Source organism: Vicugna pacos, chromosome 5 (genome assembly GCF_048564905.1).
Source record: "Vicugna pacos chromosome 5, VicPac4, whole genome shotgun sequence".
Classification (NCBI taxonomy): Eukaryota; Metazoa; Chordata; class Mammalia; order Artiodactyla; family Camelidae; genus Vicugna; species Vicugna pacos.
Genome location: NC_132991.1, coordinates 86,533,590 through 86,548,638, shown reverse-complemented (window position 1 = coordinate 86,548,638; position 15,049 = coordinate 86,533,590). Strand labels below are relative to the sequence as shown.

The window sequence follows — 15,049 nt, the reverse complement described above, 5'->3', positions numbered from 1 at the left end:
TGTTAAGCTTGCTTCATCTATCAGGAATATTAAATTAGATTCTGTCCTTGAAAATGTATATCACTAGGTCCAGGAAGGAAGAACTACTCACCTTGGGCACCAGGTTTCCCTCTTGGGCCTGGAAGTGCCCCCAGCAAACCTGAAAGAAAAATTTGACAGATTGATATTTTATATATATGGTTAACATTATTATATACATTAGTATGTATAACTTAGTCTGCTTGGTCGACTTCATTTTGGCAACAGAAAGAAGTTTAATTATCACACACCCAGAATACGTTAAAGATCGTTAGTTCTGTGAGAGAAGAATTTCTAGAGCAGTGAAGGATTACAGTGTTACTAATGAGTCTATGGAAAGTAAAATGAGTGTGTCCTAGATGATGAGCAAGCTGTACCCGTTTCTCCTTTCTCTCCTGCTGGACCAGGAATTCCATCACGTCCTTGATCACCTCTCTCACCCACTGGTCCAGGGTTTCCAGGGAATCCTGGAGGGCCTGAAAAAAAAAAAATGCCATTCAAAGAGAGGAATTACTGTCAGATAGAGAAAGACAAATTTTTTATCACTTATATGTGGAATCTAAAAAAACATGCTACAAATCATTTACAAATCAAAGATAGACTCATGGGCATAGAAAACAAACTATGGTTACCAAAGGGGAAAGGGTGGGGGAGGGGTAAATTAGGAGTTTGGGATTAACAGATACACTCTACTATATATAAAACAGATGGACAAAAGGACCTACTGTATAGCACAGGGAACTATATTCAGTTTCTTGTGTTAACATATAACGGAAAATAATTTGAAAAAAAATATATGTGCGTATACATATACAACTGAATTGCTTTACTATACATTTGAAACTAACATTGTAAATCAATCACACATCAGTAAAAAACAAAATTTAAAAAAGGAAAAAAACAAACCAAAAATCCCAGCAACCCCCCCCCCACTCCTAAAGAAAGAGAGGATTTACTTCCTCTCAGTGGCCTAAAGTGAACACCAGATATGTGGAATTCTGTTAGAGGTGTTCATTTTTCAGAACTGTAGTTATGTGAGGCTAGATTCACTGTGAAAACCATGGACAGACGAATGCTATCAGGAGGATCTCACTTCGGAACGTGTAGGTTGGCAGACTGTCGAATGAGGTAGATATAAACACCGAACCTCACTTTTCTGCACTGCTGCCTGGGGACTGAGGAACTGGGAGCCACCTTCTCAGGAGCAGGTGTGGGTTAGAGACATAAATGTACACAGATTCCAACCTCAGGAGAAGATACGCTTCCCTCACAAAAGGGAACCAGGCAAAGCACAGAAACGGAACCTGGAGGGCCTTTTATTCCTGGAGAGCCAGGGAAGCCTTTCATTCCTTTAGACCCCACATCGCCATCGGGACCCGGCTTTCCTATAAATGAAGAGAGAGGGGAAGGGAAAAAGAAAACCGAAAGATAAATGATTCCAGCAGAGGCTCCGGCGGTCGCATCTCACGGTCAGCTGTGCTCACGCTGGCCTTTAGGAGGCGCTCTTGCCACCAGTCACCTCGGGCTTTCGACCTGGCTGTTATTTCCCCAGAGAAGCTCAGCAGAGATGTGTCCAATCATTTTCAAAGGTGCGCGGATTCCAGCCACGTGGACTGCTTCACATCTGATGTATAACTTTAATTGGGAGTTAAATCCATTGAACCTTTCCATGTTTGAAAAGGTAGTAGTATCTTTAGGTAAGACCTGAAGCTGCAACCCAATGGTTTTGCAGTTGTTTTTAATCAAACAAACTGAAAACTTAGATTCAAATAGGCAAATAAGAAAGAAAGCCAATGTTCACCTCAGAAACATGCCAGGGGGGAAAAAACAAAACCCTTGGTCATCAGTGTTAAGGGTTGAACTGTTTAGCTCCCAAATACCTATGTCAAAGTCCTAACCCCAGTGTCTCAGAATATCCTTGTATTTGAAGGCAGGGTCTTTAAAGAAGTAATTAAGTTAAAATGAGGTCACTAGGGCAGTCCTTAATGCAATACAACTGATGTCCTTATAGGAAGAGATTAGGACAGAGACACACAGAGGAAAGACACAGGGAGAAGACGGCCACATACAAGCCAAGGAGAGAGGCCTCAGAAGAAATTAACCCCGCTGACACCTTGATCTCAGACTGCCAGCCTCCAGAACTGTGAGAAAATTAATTTCTGCTGTTTAAGTCCCCCCACCTACAGTATTTGCTATGGAAGCCCTAGAAAACTAACACGAGTATCATCAGACCGGACATGGAACCAACACTGAGCGTCTTTGGGCTGAATTCGTCGAGGCAGCACTTCCAAAGTTTCATTTACAGGAGAAGGTGTGTAGATTTGGTTAACCAAACTGGACTGAAATTAGCGCCTCATGATTAACTGCGTCTTCGAATTTGAAGACAAAAGTTTAATAAAAGCAATTGTAGCAGAAAAGCCTGAATCGCTTTCTATTCACTATTCTAGGAGGCGAGGGCCGTGCCGAGCATCATGCTTCCAGGGTTTGGGGTTGTAAAGCCAAGGCTCACCTGGGTGGCCAGGACTTCCGGGACTCCCAGGAACTCCCTCGGGTCCAGCAGGCCCCAGATGTCCAGGGGCACCAGGTGGCCCTCTTTCTCCTTTCCTTCCCATGTCACCTGGCAATCCTGGAGCACCCTTAAATTCAGTCAAACACCTTTAAAATTCTCATATAAGCAGGATATGTGATCAGAGTTAAGTCCCAACTGTATTTGTTTGCGTTTCTCTATTTACTTATTCATTTAGCAATTCACGGGGAGTGTCCGCTATGTGCCAGCACCCTGATAGCTGCTGGGAACAGGGTGGCTGCACAATTTGTGGGGTGCGCTGCAAAATGAACATGCAGCTCTCTTTAAAAACAATCAAAAGCAATTCAAGACAGAAATGGCAGAACCAAGCATGGAGTCCTTATGAGTATGGGACCTCTGTGGATACATGAGTTCTATGTCCTTTGTGCATGAAGCCAACTCTTACCAAGTATATAATGGCAACCATGCACAGATAGATGATAGACACAGTTCCTGCCTTTATGGAGCTTTAGCGACCAGGGGAGACAGATAATAATCACACATGTGCAGAATTTTAGACTGTGATGATTTACTCATGGGTGAGAAAGAAACAGATCAAATGGACGTGTGTCCTTCAAATTCTCTGTGTGCAGGTAAAAGTGTGTCAATTGCATGTAAAACAAAAGCTTTTCATATTTAATATTCATTAACTCTGTACTTTACTTTTATGTTAAATCAGAACATGTAGCTATGATGATGGCTTACAAAGTCTCAACGGTGGCTGATTAAAATATTCCACTCTGCTACTAAGATTTGCCAGCATGATAAAACCAGCTCATTTTGTGTTTAATGCACAGTTTTAAAAATTTCTTCCATGGCGACCTATGAAAACTTTAAATCTAAATGAAACTATTAATTAGCTGACTGTGAATTAAGTCAAATACATTTCCTCATTCAGAAAATATCTCAGTGGAAAGAGTCTCTTTCTGTGTCTCTGAAGACCTAGTCTGAAAATAAAGAGCAAAGGAAATTTGTTTGTGCATCAAGGAAAAAAAGGATTACTTTCTTGGATCTTTGTGGTTTCTACAAATTTTCTTTCTTGTTTTATAGCTGGAGAACATGATTGGTGGAAATCTTTAGGAAAGGTGCTATTTTATTGGCCCAAAAGAGACAGAGAAAGTTTGCTAAGTAACAATTTTAATATTTTTGGAGTCATGTACTCCTGTAAGTCTGATGAAAAATACAGACTCTTCCCCCAAAAATATTTGCATCCAAACATTTTGCATTCAGTTTCAGGAGACCAGTGGGCTTCTTTGTATCCAATAGACTTCTCTAGCATTTCATGGGATCCCACGTTAAAACCCCTTGCTTATGGGAATTTCTACTAATTATTCTCTAGTGACTTAGCTCTGGCTTCTAGTGTGTTATATGCAGAAAAGTTGGAAAGAAATAAACCTGAAAAAACAACTCAGCCCCACTGAACCCTTTGGTTGCCACTTGGTTCAACATACTAGTGAGGATTTTGACATCCAATCTCTAGTTGACAGAGCACAAGCACTGAGAACACTGTGACAAGATCAAAAAGCTTCTGTGTAATGCAGTAACGATACTTAAAGTTCTAAAACAAGAGTGACAAATATATGTATCTTAAGATTTTTCCTGCTTTTTAATGATGCTCTAATTTTATTTTATTTTATGTCTTTTCTTATATTTTAATAAGACAAGTGTTTTTTAATTACAGACTTGGGAAATTTATTTTTACAAGTCTGTGTGCGATGAATCCATAGCAGAGACTGGCCACTTTGTATCACAAGAAAAACAAACATTGCCCTGTCAGCTTGTACGGGCCTGTGATCACTGCCGCCTTCCGGCAGCACACTTAAATTGCAGGGACAGTTAGGTGAAATCTCTTGGCGGCTGCAACTGGAGGGAATAAACCCAGAAGTTGAAGCTGTGTGATAGGCATCCTCAGTTGTAGAGAGAGGAAATAAAAAATAAATAACTTCCTGAAAATACAGTAATATCTTCAAATTTCCCTGCCCACAGTGAATCCAGATACTTGTTGATATTTAAAAGGGCTTACTCCATCATCAAAATGTAAATACTCTAGTGGCCTATATACCTTTGGTCCTGGTGGTCCTGGCCTTGTGCCTTCTGAATAACCTGGCTCTCCCATATCTCCTTGGAGGCCAGGAATACCTGGGAGGCCTCGTCTTCCGGCTAGACCTGGGAATCCCAAGGTTCCCTTCATTCCTTTGGAACCTGAAATTTGAAAAGAAATCTGGTAAAATAAGCCAACACAGCGATCTTGAAGTGTTTTACTTCTGACCTTTGCCCAAACCACCTTTCTCTTAGGAGGCTGGTTTTTCAGAAGCACCAATGCATCAGGTAGTCTTAATGGATGATTCTTACACAATGTAAATATTTATTCTGTTCTTGCTCATGTTCTAGTTGCATATGGTGTATTTGTCTAATCTACTTGTTTTACACTAACTTTCTACCAAGTGGAAAATCAAAATGACAGACATAAAAAATCTAGAATTGGGACCCATTGTGAGCTTGCAGACTCATAACAGGACCCAGTGTGTTACCTGGCACCCCCATGTTTCCCATGCTTCCTGGCACACCACGTGGTCCTGGCTCACCGGGATTCCCAGTGCTGCCCGGATCTCCTCTGGGGCCTTGAGAACAAATAAATAGTCAGACGTCCTGTGTAGTTCCTGGACATAGTAAATGCTCAACAAGTACTGGTTGCTGGCACAAATGAATGAATTCAGAGCAGACCAGACCAGCCAGAGCAGCCAGACCAGCTGGTTTAGGTACTTGTTTAGCTGCCTTTATGCCTTCAATTAAGGAAGGGACTGGGGACTCAGAAAATGTAAAATTAGAGAAAGTTTGATTTTTGCCACCAGGCCTGGATTTCAAACATCAAAATCATCCTAGGACCAATACCAGCAGGAAAGAGGGTGCATCCTGTAGCCATATAGTAATAGATTTCCAAGAGCAGTATTGAAATTTCATTGCCATGCAATAAATTTCATCACTGATGTATCATAGGGAATAGGGGGCTACTTTAATTGCTTTAAAAAATTACTCTGCAAACTCAATAACTTGCTTCAAATAGAAGGAGGTAAGTTTGAAAACCTCTAAAGCATTATCTTACTTTCTTCTACGATATGTGATGTTGTGATAAATTATAGTTTATAATACATATCAGCACTTTCAAAATAAAATTATGAGTGCAAAATAGAACGTCACGTAGGTTAATATTTTTTAGTTAATACAGGCTGACTATAATTTGGTTAAATTATGAGAAGCTAATTTCTTGAGGCAGAATTCATACTGAACCCAGTAAGTCTAGAGACACACATTTTGTTACATTTAGATCTAGGAAAACTTAACTCCTTGTATTTCTATTAGAGAATCAGCTAGTATACCTGGTGGTCCTGGTGGTCCAGGTAACCCCTGGAGTCCTTTTAAACCTGGTAAGCCTGGAATGCCTCTGTTTCCTTTTTCCCCAGGCTCTCCTGCAAATCCTAAAGTTAAAAACCATGGATCAAAAATACAGGTTAGAATTTTATCAGACATATCCACATCCCAGATTAAAATTTATGAGCCACTATTCTAATACAACATAGCATATCTGTTAAGAGCATGGGCAGATTTGAGCTTATATTTTATTTTAGAAAAGAGAATTAAATGAGATAATACATGAAAAGTGTTAGCACAGTGCCTGGCCTGAGTTAGTTCTCAGCGAACACTAGCAATGATCATCATATTCATACTTTAAACCAATATGTTAAGAATTAGTGGTCTAAATACAGATTTTTAAAAAATTAATGACAGAGGACCATCTACCACACTGTTCTTGTCTAGGCTATTCCATCCTTAATCCATTTATTACAATCATCTACTAAGTAATTGGCATAGGGCAGACATTATTTTCTTTTATTTATCTTATTTAATCTTCACACAATCTCAGTCTATTCTTGAGCATTTCCAGATTAGGTGTAGAGATGAGAAAACTGAGACTCTTTAAGAAGTCAACGGACTAATCTACAGTCACACCATCAATTGGTGGTAATGCTGGGATTTGACCCCAGTTCTGCAAGCCAGAAGGCTCATAAATTTCCCACAACACCATCCTATGTTCCCTAAAATATGGTTTCGATCACATTATCCTCCTGCTCAAAAATATTCATTGAATCTCTATTGCCTACAGAGTGAACAGCGAGCTCCCTTCCCTGGCACGTGAGTCGCTCTGCAGTCTGTCCCTGGCCTGGTTTTGCGTCTTTTCTTACACAGATTCACTTCCCTTGGCTGTTTCCCTGCTTACATATTTATTCATTCATTCACATGCGGACTGAGTACCTAGTTAATAGACAGGTCTTGTGCTGAGTACTGGAGACATAAATAAATCATGTTCCCTTCCCCAATTTTTTAGTGTTTAACTGGCGAGACAGCCAAGTAAAAAATTACCACCCAGTGGGAGAGTTTCTGTAATAGAGTTGGGCACAATATGCTACAGCGAAGAATTTTGAGAAGAGGGGGATTTTTTTGTTTGTTTAGCTCAGTCTTGAAGACCAAGTGGGAGCTAGGCGGGTAGAGAAAGTGTGGAATGGGACAGGATTCCACGGCAAAACAATAACACGTACAAAGAAGTGGTGAGTAATAAGGAGTTAGAGTATTTTCTTCTGTAACCTTCTTTTTTCCATTTATGTCCTTTATCATCACCTAAAAATATATACTGTTTAGTAAATTCATTGGCTTAAGGCTTTTTAAAGGGTTGGCAAATGACTTCCTGCAGGCCAAATTTGGCTTGATGTTTTATGGTCAGGGAGCTAAGGATGGTTTTCACGTTTTTAAAGGGTTGTAAACAAACGAACAAACACCAAGGAATAATATGCAACAGGGGTCATATGTGGTCCACAAAGCCTAAGATATTTACTGCCTGGCCCTGTACATAAACTGTTCACAGAACCATTACTGTCTCTTTCCCCCACTGAGATGTTAAGTTTCCTCATGACCAGGAAACTTTGTTCACCTGCGTGTTTTCAGGACATGGTACACAGCCTAGTCAATAGGTACCAAAAAATAATTGTTCAGCAGATACTAACCACTATATATAAAATAAACAACATGTTTCTACTGTATAGCACAGGGAACTATATTCAATATCTTGTTGTAACCTATAATGAAAAAGAATATGAAAAGGAATAAAAAAAATAATCATTCAGTTAACAAATATGTGGCTGGAGAGGCAGGCAAAGGGCAAGTAATGAGGAAACTTGTATGCCAGTCTAAGAAGCTTGAATTCTTAAAGGGAGACATGGGAAGATTTTAAGACAACAGTATTACTTACTCATCTGAAACCTACTCACAGTTTAAATCCCCCTTCATGGAGGCTTCTTTGACTACCCTGGTTGAGGAGTTTTCTGCTTTGCTCATCTCCCACAAGGCTCACTGTCAGTGGTACCCAGCAGGCAGCAGAGAGAGGAGACTGGGTATGGACTTTGGAACCAACTACATCAATGTGAGTTCCCTCTCTGAACTTCCTATCAGAATGGCATTGGGTAATTTGACCTTTCCATTCTCCATCTGTAAAATGGGATCATAGCAATAACCTACTCCTAGGGTCGTTGTGAGGATTAAATGAGTGAATATTTGTAAGACTTAAAACAGTACTTGCATGTGGGAAGTGCTTCATAGATCTTTGCTAAAATAACGTAACAGTTCTTCTTGTATCATTTATTATCTTTTTGTACACATGCCTAAATCTCCCATGCAGACTCCTTGAAGAGAGGATTACTGTGCTTTTTGTACCCTCAATATCTCTTCCAGATTTGCAGTGGATGTGTTTAAGTCAGAAATTCAGATAAAGAAATGGATCTTGAGATTAGAGAGGCTTAGACAGCATGATCTTTGGTGGAGGTTGTTCAGTGTCTGCTCCTTGGTTATGGGCGTGAAAAGCCAAAAGGAAACATGTAGGATGGTTTCCATGTGTACTGTACTTTGCTAGAAGTATAGAAATAGTGCGTGTCCTTCTCTACTTTACAGAAATCATTCTTTATTTTAAATTAGTACCCATTGTGCATTCATGATGTTAGAGCCAAATTTTCATTTACGTAGGCATAGATATGCTAGTTATATTTTTTTCAAAATATTTGCAACACTACCTAAATCATCTAGCATAATCCAGTAAAGTAGTGTCAGACAGTTTATGAGATCTGGACATTTGTGCCAGTATTTTTTTTTTTTTCTATCTTGGCTTAGACCAGTTCTAGCACAGTTTTATAAAATTCATACTATTTTCTATTTCATTGCTAAAAATGTAATAGAGTCTTCTGTTTGCACCCAGAACTAAACTATCTCTTTGATAGTAGCTTAAAGGGGGACGACCCAAAAGGACTTAACTTGCTAATTTTCCTTTAGAGAAAAAAAAACAACTGATTTTTTTCCCCCAATGGCTATCCATTTTTTTTAAGTTGGCAAATTAGTTGGATTCAATCACTTTCCAGAACCCTGGTCAAATGTCACTTCAGTGAAGTCCTTCCTTATTCTGGGAGAGACAGCTATTCAGTCTTTCCAGCTTGGTCTACAGAACTCTATACAGAATTTTTACAGCAAATGTTTACTTGGACTGTAAATCCTTATATGCTTATTTGCTGAATATAATTTAACGTCTCAAAATTGATTACAAATTACTCAAAACTTGATATAGTTTTGCAATTACAAACACTTAAAAATTTTTTTTTCCCTGCTATATAAGTTTGATCTGCAAATATTTAATTTTACCCAGCAATTCTCCATTTTACTAAAGTTACTTGGGATTAAATTTGATCAGGAAGACCACAAGGCAGACTTTCTTAAAATTTGATTTAATATTGGTTGTACTGATCATATTACAAAACCTGTCATAGAAAGTGTTTAAATAATGTGAAGTAGTTTGAATAGGTTTGAATTTGAGCTTAACAGCTACAGCTAATGCTTAGCAGCATTTTTAAGGCATCGATTTTTTAATGAAAACATATTTTCTCTTTAGTTATTATTCTCCAAAAGATTCTGAGCATGAGAAGCAGTTTTTAGATGCAATCAGAAAAGTTCATCCCGGCAGTTGACAAAATAAAGTAGAATTTGGGGTGGAAGTTTCTATTCCGGCCAGGGAAGTTTTTTATGCGGAATTTTCTAATGGTTTAATTTTCACCATACTTGGCGGGAAGGCGGCTTTGAGACTTAGAATTTAAAAAGTGACAAGTGACAATTCAAATGCAGCAGACCAAAATGCAGAAGTAACTTAGAAATAAGTTACGCATTGAGGAGGCAACATATTACTGTTCAAGGCACACAAAACACAGTTCTAGTCCAGGCTCAGCCAGCAAATGGCTTTGGGAGCTTGGGCAGGAAATTAAACAGTGGTCCTCACTGTTCTCGTATGTCAACTAAAGGCATTGTCCTAGATAATTTCTTAGTCCCAGAATCAGCTCTGCTGTTCTGGTTTTAAACGTAAGGCAGTCTGTACCTTTAAGTCCTGGTTCTCCTTTGTCCCCCAGGAACTGGAATATTCGAGAAGGCCCATAAGTTCCCTTATCTCCTTGTTCCCCTTTGGCTCCGGGGGGTCCTCTCTCGCCCTTTACTCCTGGAATTCCAAAGCTCCCTACAAGACAGGAGTAACAACAGCAGTTTCTTGATTCTTTATACATTCAAAGGATTCAAAAGTTAACAGAGCTTACCATAAAACAAAACAAACGGAGCAAAAAGATTAACAGGGCTGAGAACTTGATAAATAGTTGCCCCCAACAGGCAGCCACCTGAGGACAGTGGTATGAGCCTGTGGGGAGAAAATATCACTCTATTCAAATGGGAAAAAAGGGAATACAGAAAACTGCAAAATCACACGTCTAGTTCTCTCACAACTACTTTCCCCGCAAGGGATAAAATATGGTTGGTTTTTCTGCTGCTAGCTGGAAGGGCGTTCTATCACTCACCCCGTGGCCCCGGGGTGCCTGGGTTCCCAGGGGGCCCCGGAGGGCCAGTGCTTCCAGGAAACCCCATCATCCCAATCACTCCTTTTTCACCTATGGAAACAATTCAACACAAAGCAGCGCATGTTGTAAAGAATGAGAAAAGCCAAATACGCCATAAAATAAAATAAATTATACTTAGAAAGAGAGATGGAGAGAAAGAGAGAGAGAGTTGAAAAAATGGTTTCTGTGAATAGGAAAATAATTGTATTTGTCTAGGAGATGGGTCAGTAAACAGTCTTTTTTTTACATCATGCATGTGGAAGTCATTGGTAGCAAATTACACTCAGGGATGAGAATAGAGTTGAAATTTTGGAGCATTCCCTACTCCCAACCCTTGATCAATACATTTCTGTTATATTCCCTTATTTTACTTTCTTCATAGCATTTGTCTCTAGATGAACTTAGTTCTTGAATGTATTTGTCATTGACTCCCCCACTGCTGGAGGTGGAGTCTTGTCCACTGATGTGTCTTTAGGACCTGGAGCAATGCTGGCAGGTGACAGTAGCTCAGTAATACAAATGAAAGGATAATTTACAGATTAAGTTGGTATTCTGAGCTCCTCTCTGAAGGAGAGATCAGTGAGGTCCTTACGGCATGAGAAGACTATTGAAATATTCTCCCCCAAACATATAAACCATAAAAAGTGATAAGATAAAAAGAATTATAAGGAAATATTATGAACAAATATATGACAGCAAATTATATAATCCTGACAAAATGGACACATTTCTTAGAGAGGAACAGATTGCCAACTCAAGAAGAAATAGAAAATCTGAGCAGATCTGTAACAAGTGAAGAGACTGAACTAGTCATTTTAAACTTCCCACAGAGAAAAGCCCAGACCCAGATGACTTCACGGGTGAATTCTACCACATGTTTTAGGAATATCAATTCTTCACAAACTCTTCTAGAAAACACAAGAGGAGGAAGCACTTCCCATCATGTTCTACAAGGCCAGCATTATACCCTGATACCAAAACCAGTCAAAGATATCACAAGAAAAGGAAACAGACCAGTAAATATCACTTATAAATATGGATGCAAAGATTCTCAACAAAATACTAGCAAACACATTTTAGTAGTAATATATAAAAAGGACTGCACAGCAAAAATAGTTATACCATGAGTAACTGAGAAATGTGAGCATCTCACCATCACTGTTTCCCCACCCCTAGCCCTGTGCAAATAACTGAGAAGAAAAGCTTATATTAAATGAGAGAGAAGCTTAGAGTCAAAGTTCTATGCATATCTCTAATTTATGCAGCCACTGTAAAAGGGAAGTGTGGAAGAAGAGAGAAGAAAAATAAACACACAAAAGGCATACCTGGTAGCCCTAAAAATCCTGGATTTCCTGGATATCCTTTTGGACCAGGTAGGCCCATCTCACCTTGACGACCTGGCATTCCTGGTGGTCCAGGTTCTCCAGGAAATCCAGACCTATCCAAGCCCGGAATACCTGGATCTCCCTTTGGCCCTGTTTCGCCTCTTCTGCCTATATACAAGTGAATGAATGAATGAATGAACATACAATTGCTTTTCCCACCAACTCCAGATATATTTTACGGCTATAAATATTTAGCTCTGTGATTTTGGGTAAACCACCCACTTATCTAATTGACTGACTCAGGTCCCTTTCTATAAAATTCTAAGATCCCTGTGGCTTTCACATTCTGTGTTTCAATGATTCATGCAGTCATGAAAGCATAGAATTTAGATTTACTTTCTAGTCCTGCAGGCACATCTTGGGAATGCACTTTATGACCGTGGTCAGTCTTCAACCTGCAGGATTCACACAGAGCCACTCACATGAAGGCAAGCTACCAGATGCTTCTGGAAGCAGTTTAACAGCACCACTACAACAATTAACATTGTGGCCAAAATTTTGCTTGTGAGCATATAAGAAGTATGATAGCTGAGTTCTAAAGGGTTTTTTTTTTTTTTCTCCAGAAATAGTTCACAGATCTGGTTGAGAGGAGCCGAAAGATAGTAAGTTTCCACGACCACCTGGCCTTCATAATGTAGATGTACTTTCCTACACTCTCTTTTATGTTGCTTGTAAAGCAATCAACTATGTATTTTAGTTTATAACTTGTAAACATGTATCTTTGCATGTATTCACTCTGTCTCAATAATAAGGATAAAGTTACCACTCTAAGATACCTACGAAAGAATTGAAAGTAAAACTTTTCTGAGAGTGTCTATATGTATGTAAATATGCATCTGTATATATTTCAGTATTCATATTTCTCACATATAAGACACAAACCAGCTTGAGTATAGTAATTTCAGGTCTGTTATTCTATAAACAGTCCTCACTGCAACAGATCCATGACAGCAGGTTTCTGTTTCTGAAATAACTTTTCTTACTGCACAGCGGTCAGGACTTGCTGCTGGACAGTTCTCATGTTAAGCAGCAAAGCTCGGAGCATGCTCAGAGTCCCATGTCACCTGCCTGCCTGCTGACTGGTTTCAAGGACCTCCCCTACCTTGTTGCCCTTTCAGTCCATTTAAGCCTGGAAGTCCTTGGGCTCCCCGAGGACCTTCTGTGCACCTTCCTGGGAGTCCTCTTTCTCCAGGTGGTCCAGTCTGCCCTGGATCCCCTGCAAAACAGAGTCCAAGAACACAATCACGTGCCAAAACCCAAGGTCCTAGCGTTGCTATTCCAATCGTTTTCCTATAACTTTCGCCTCTGAATGGAACCTCTATTCAGTACCATTTCTATGTCATATAGAGGGCATTAAAAACGAAAGAAGGAAGAAAGGGAGAAATAGGGAACAAAGGTAGGGTAGCAATGGAATGGAAAGTTAAGCCTTGCGGATTCTGTCTATTGAACAAGCAGTTTGCTTGAGAAAAATTCCTCACCCCTACAGCACCAACACATTCAATCTGCAGCGTTTTAGCTGAGCTCACAATGGAGAAAAGTAATCACACTTGCTGTTGTACCTCGTGGTCCATCAAGCCCTCCAGTTCCTGGAATTCCAGGGAGACCTGGAAGTCCGGGGAGTCCAGTTTCTCCATTTTCCCCAGGGTTGCCTCTTTCTCCTGGAAAACCTGGCGGTCCTGGTTCTCCAGGTATGGCTAGTCCTGGTTCTCCCTAAAGCACAGAAATTATGTTAGTTTTACTGTTTCATGCTTCCAAATCCTTATTGACTGTCGACTATTGGTCTTTAGGGCTATTTACTTGAAAATAATGTCTCCCTAACGGAAGTTCTACATCCCTTTTGCATAGTCACCACCATTCCATTCATTTTCCTTTTTTAATTCTAGTTGCTACCTTTTCTATAAAGTTAGGCTTAATAATTCAGCAGAGCCTCTACTTTTTCACAATGTAGAATTTTCTGTAAACAGTCTAGTTGCCTCTCTTTTTGACAGTTTTTCTCATATCTACCTATGTTTCTTTCTAGCTTTCTCCCATTTTAAATACTCTGAATGTTTCTGAAAATTAAGGAAGAAATAGAAAGGCAAACTGGTCTTCTTACACCTTCTATTCTCCTTTCTAAAGGGGAGGAATAGTTCAGAGAAATGTGAAAATTTCAGTATCATCATCATCACCATCTACAAATATGTTGATAATTTCTACACACAGAGCATCCTAACTGGCTGACTGTAAACGCCCCTCCCCTCCCCCACATCAATCTGAATCTTAACTATTGAAGACCTTGACTCCTGGGAGGCCTGGCTCTCCAGGTAACCCGGGCTTTCCCATTTCTCCAGGACAACCTGGGGATCCTTTTGTTCCTGGGAAACCTCGGTCTCCTATAGAGAAAAAAAACAACAAAGGTTGTAAGATGAGTCGTAAAAGCAGTATCTCTCTTTCTCATCTAATGTTGTTATGAGTCAAGGAGCTATAGATGTTTTTTAAAAAGTCTGAATGATGAGAAACCAATGGCTAAATTAGCGATTTAAAAAATTCAATTACAAATCAGATTACATTGGTTCCCAATTTTAAAAATTGCCTTCTCTATTTTTGTTGGTTAGCCCACTAAATTTTGATTCAGCAATTCTTTAAACCACTGATACTGCTTGATTTGGCTGCCTTTTTTTTTTTTTGAAAGAGTATTTTACACACAGTGTACAGCCAAATGAATTTCCACATGTGTGTTTATATCCAGGCAAGCATGACCTAGATTATGATATAAAGCACTTCCAGCACCCGGGTAGGCTTTCTCAACACGGGTTGCTCAAGAGAATTACATCCCAATACTCTACAGCAGCCGCTGAAGGTAATAAATGAAATTTCTCTTATGCATCTATAATAGGAGAGCTGAGAAAGGAGTAACACTCGTCTTTTTTTTTTTTTTTTTTTTGATCCGTGTTTCGAAAGAGGAAAGCCTTGCGGAGCAAAGCTGCGTTAAGAGTTCCTTTGTGCCCCCAATCTGATGAATTTTAAATTCAGTTATTTCATGGGATTCGTTTAGATTCAATTAGGAAATTTTGAATCTCTACATTCAAGGAGCTCTGGTTCTATAATTTATAGTCTTCTTCCGGAAGGTGAATCCG

General features: G+C 39.5%; 1 protein-coding gene across 1 annotated transcript in view; it reads right to left on the bottom strand.

Moving 5' to 3' along the window:
- The window catches only part of COL4A3 (collagen type IV alpha 3 chain), a 130,873-nt gene that overhangs the window by 13,491 nt on the left and 102,333 nt on the right, over positions 1-15,049 (bottom strand). The window contains exons 29-41 of the mRNA XM_072961766.1: positions 14,208-14,305; positions 13,493-13,643; positions 13,036-13,149; positions 11,874-12,041; positions 10,510-10,599; positions 10,044-10,178; positions 5,962-6,060; positions 5,116-5,205; positions 4,647-4,786; positions 2,528-2,654; positions 1,323-1,403; positions 396-494; positions 92-139 (exon numbers count right to left, since the gene is read on the bottom strand). Coding sequence (XP_072817867.1) covers positions 92-139; positions 396-494; positions 1,323-1,403; positions 2,528-2,654; positions 4,647-4,786; positions 5,116-5,205; positions 5,962-6,060; positions 10,044-10,178; positions 10,510-10,599; positions 11,874-12,041; positions 13,036-13,149; positions 13,493-13,643; positions 14,208-14,305 — 1,440 coding nt within the window. The remainder of the gene's footprint in view (positions 1-91; positions 140-395; positions 495-1,322; positions 1,404-2,527; positions 2,655-4,646; positions 4,787-5,115; positions 5,206-5,961; positions 6,061-10,043; positions 10,179-10,509; positions 10,600-11,873; positions 12,042-13,035; positions 13,150-13,492; positions 13,644-14,207; positions 14,306-15,049) is intronic.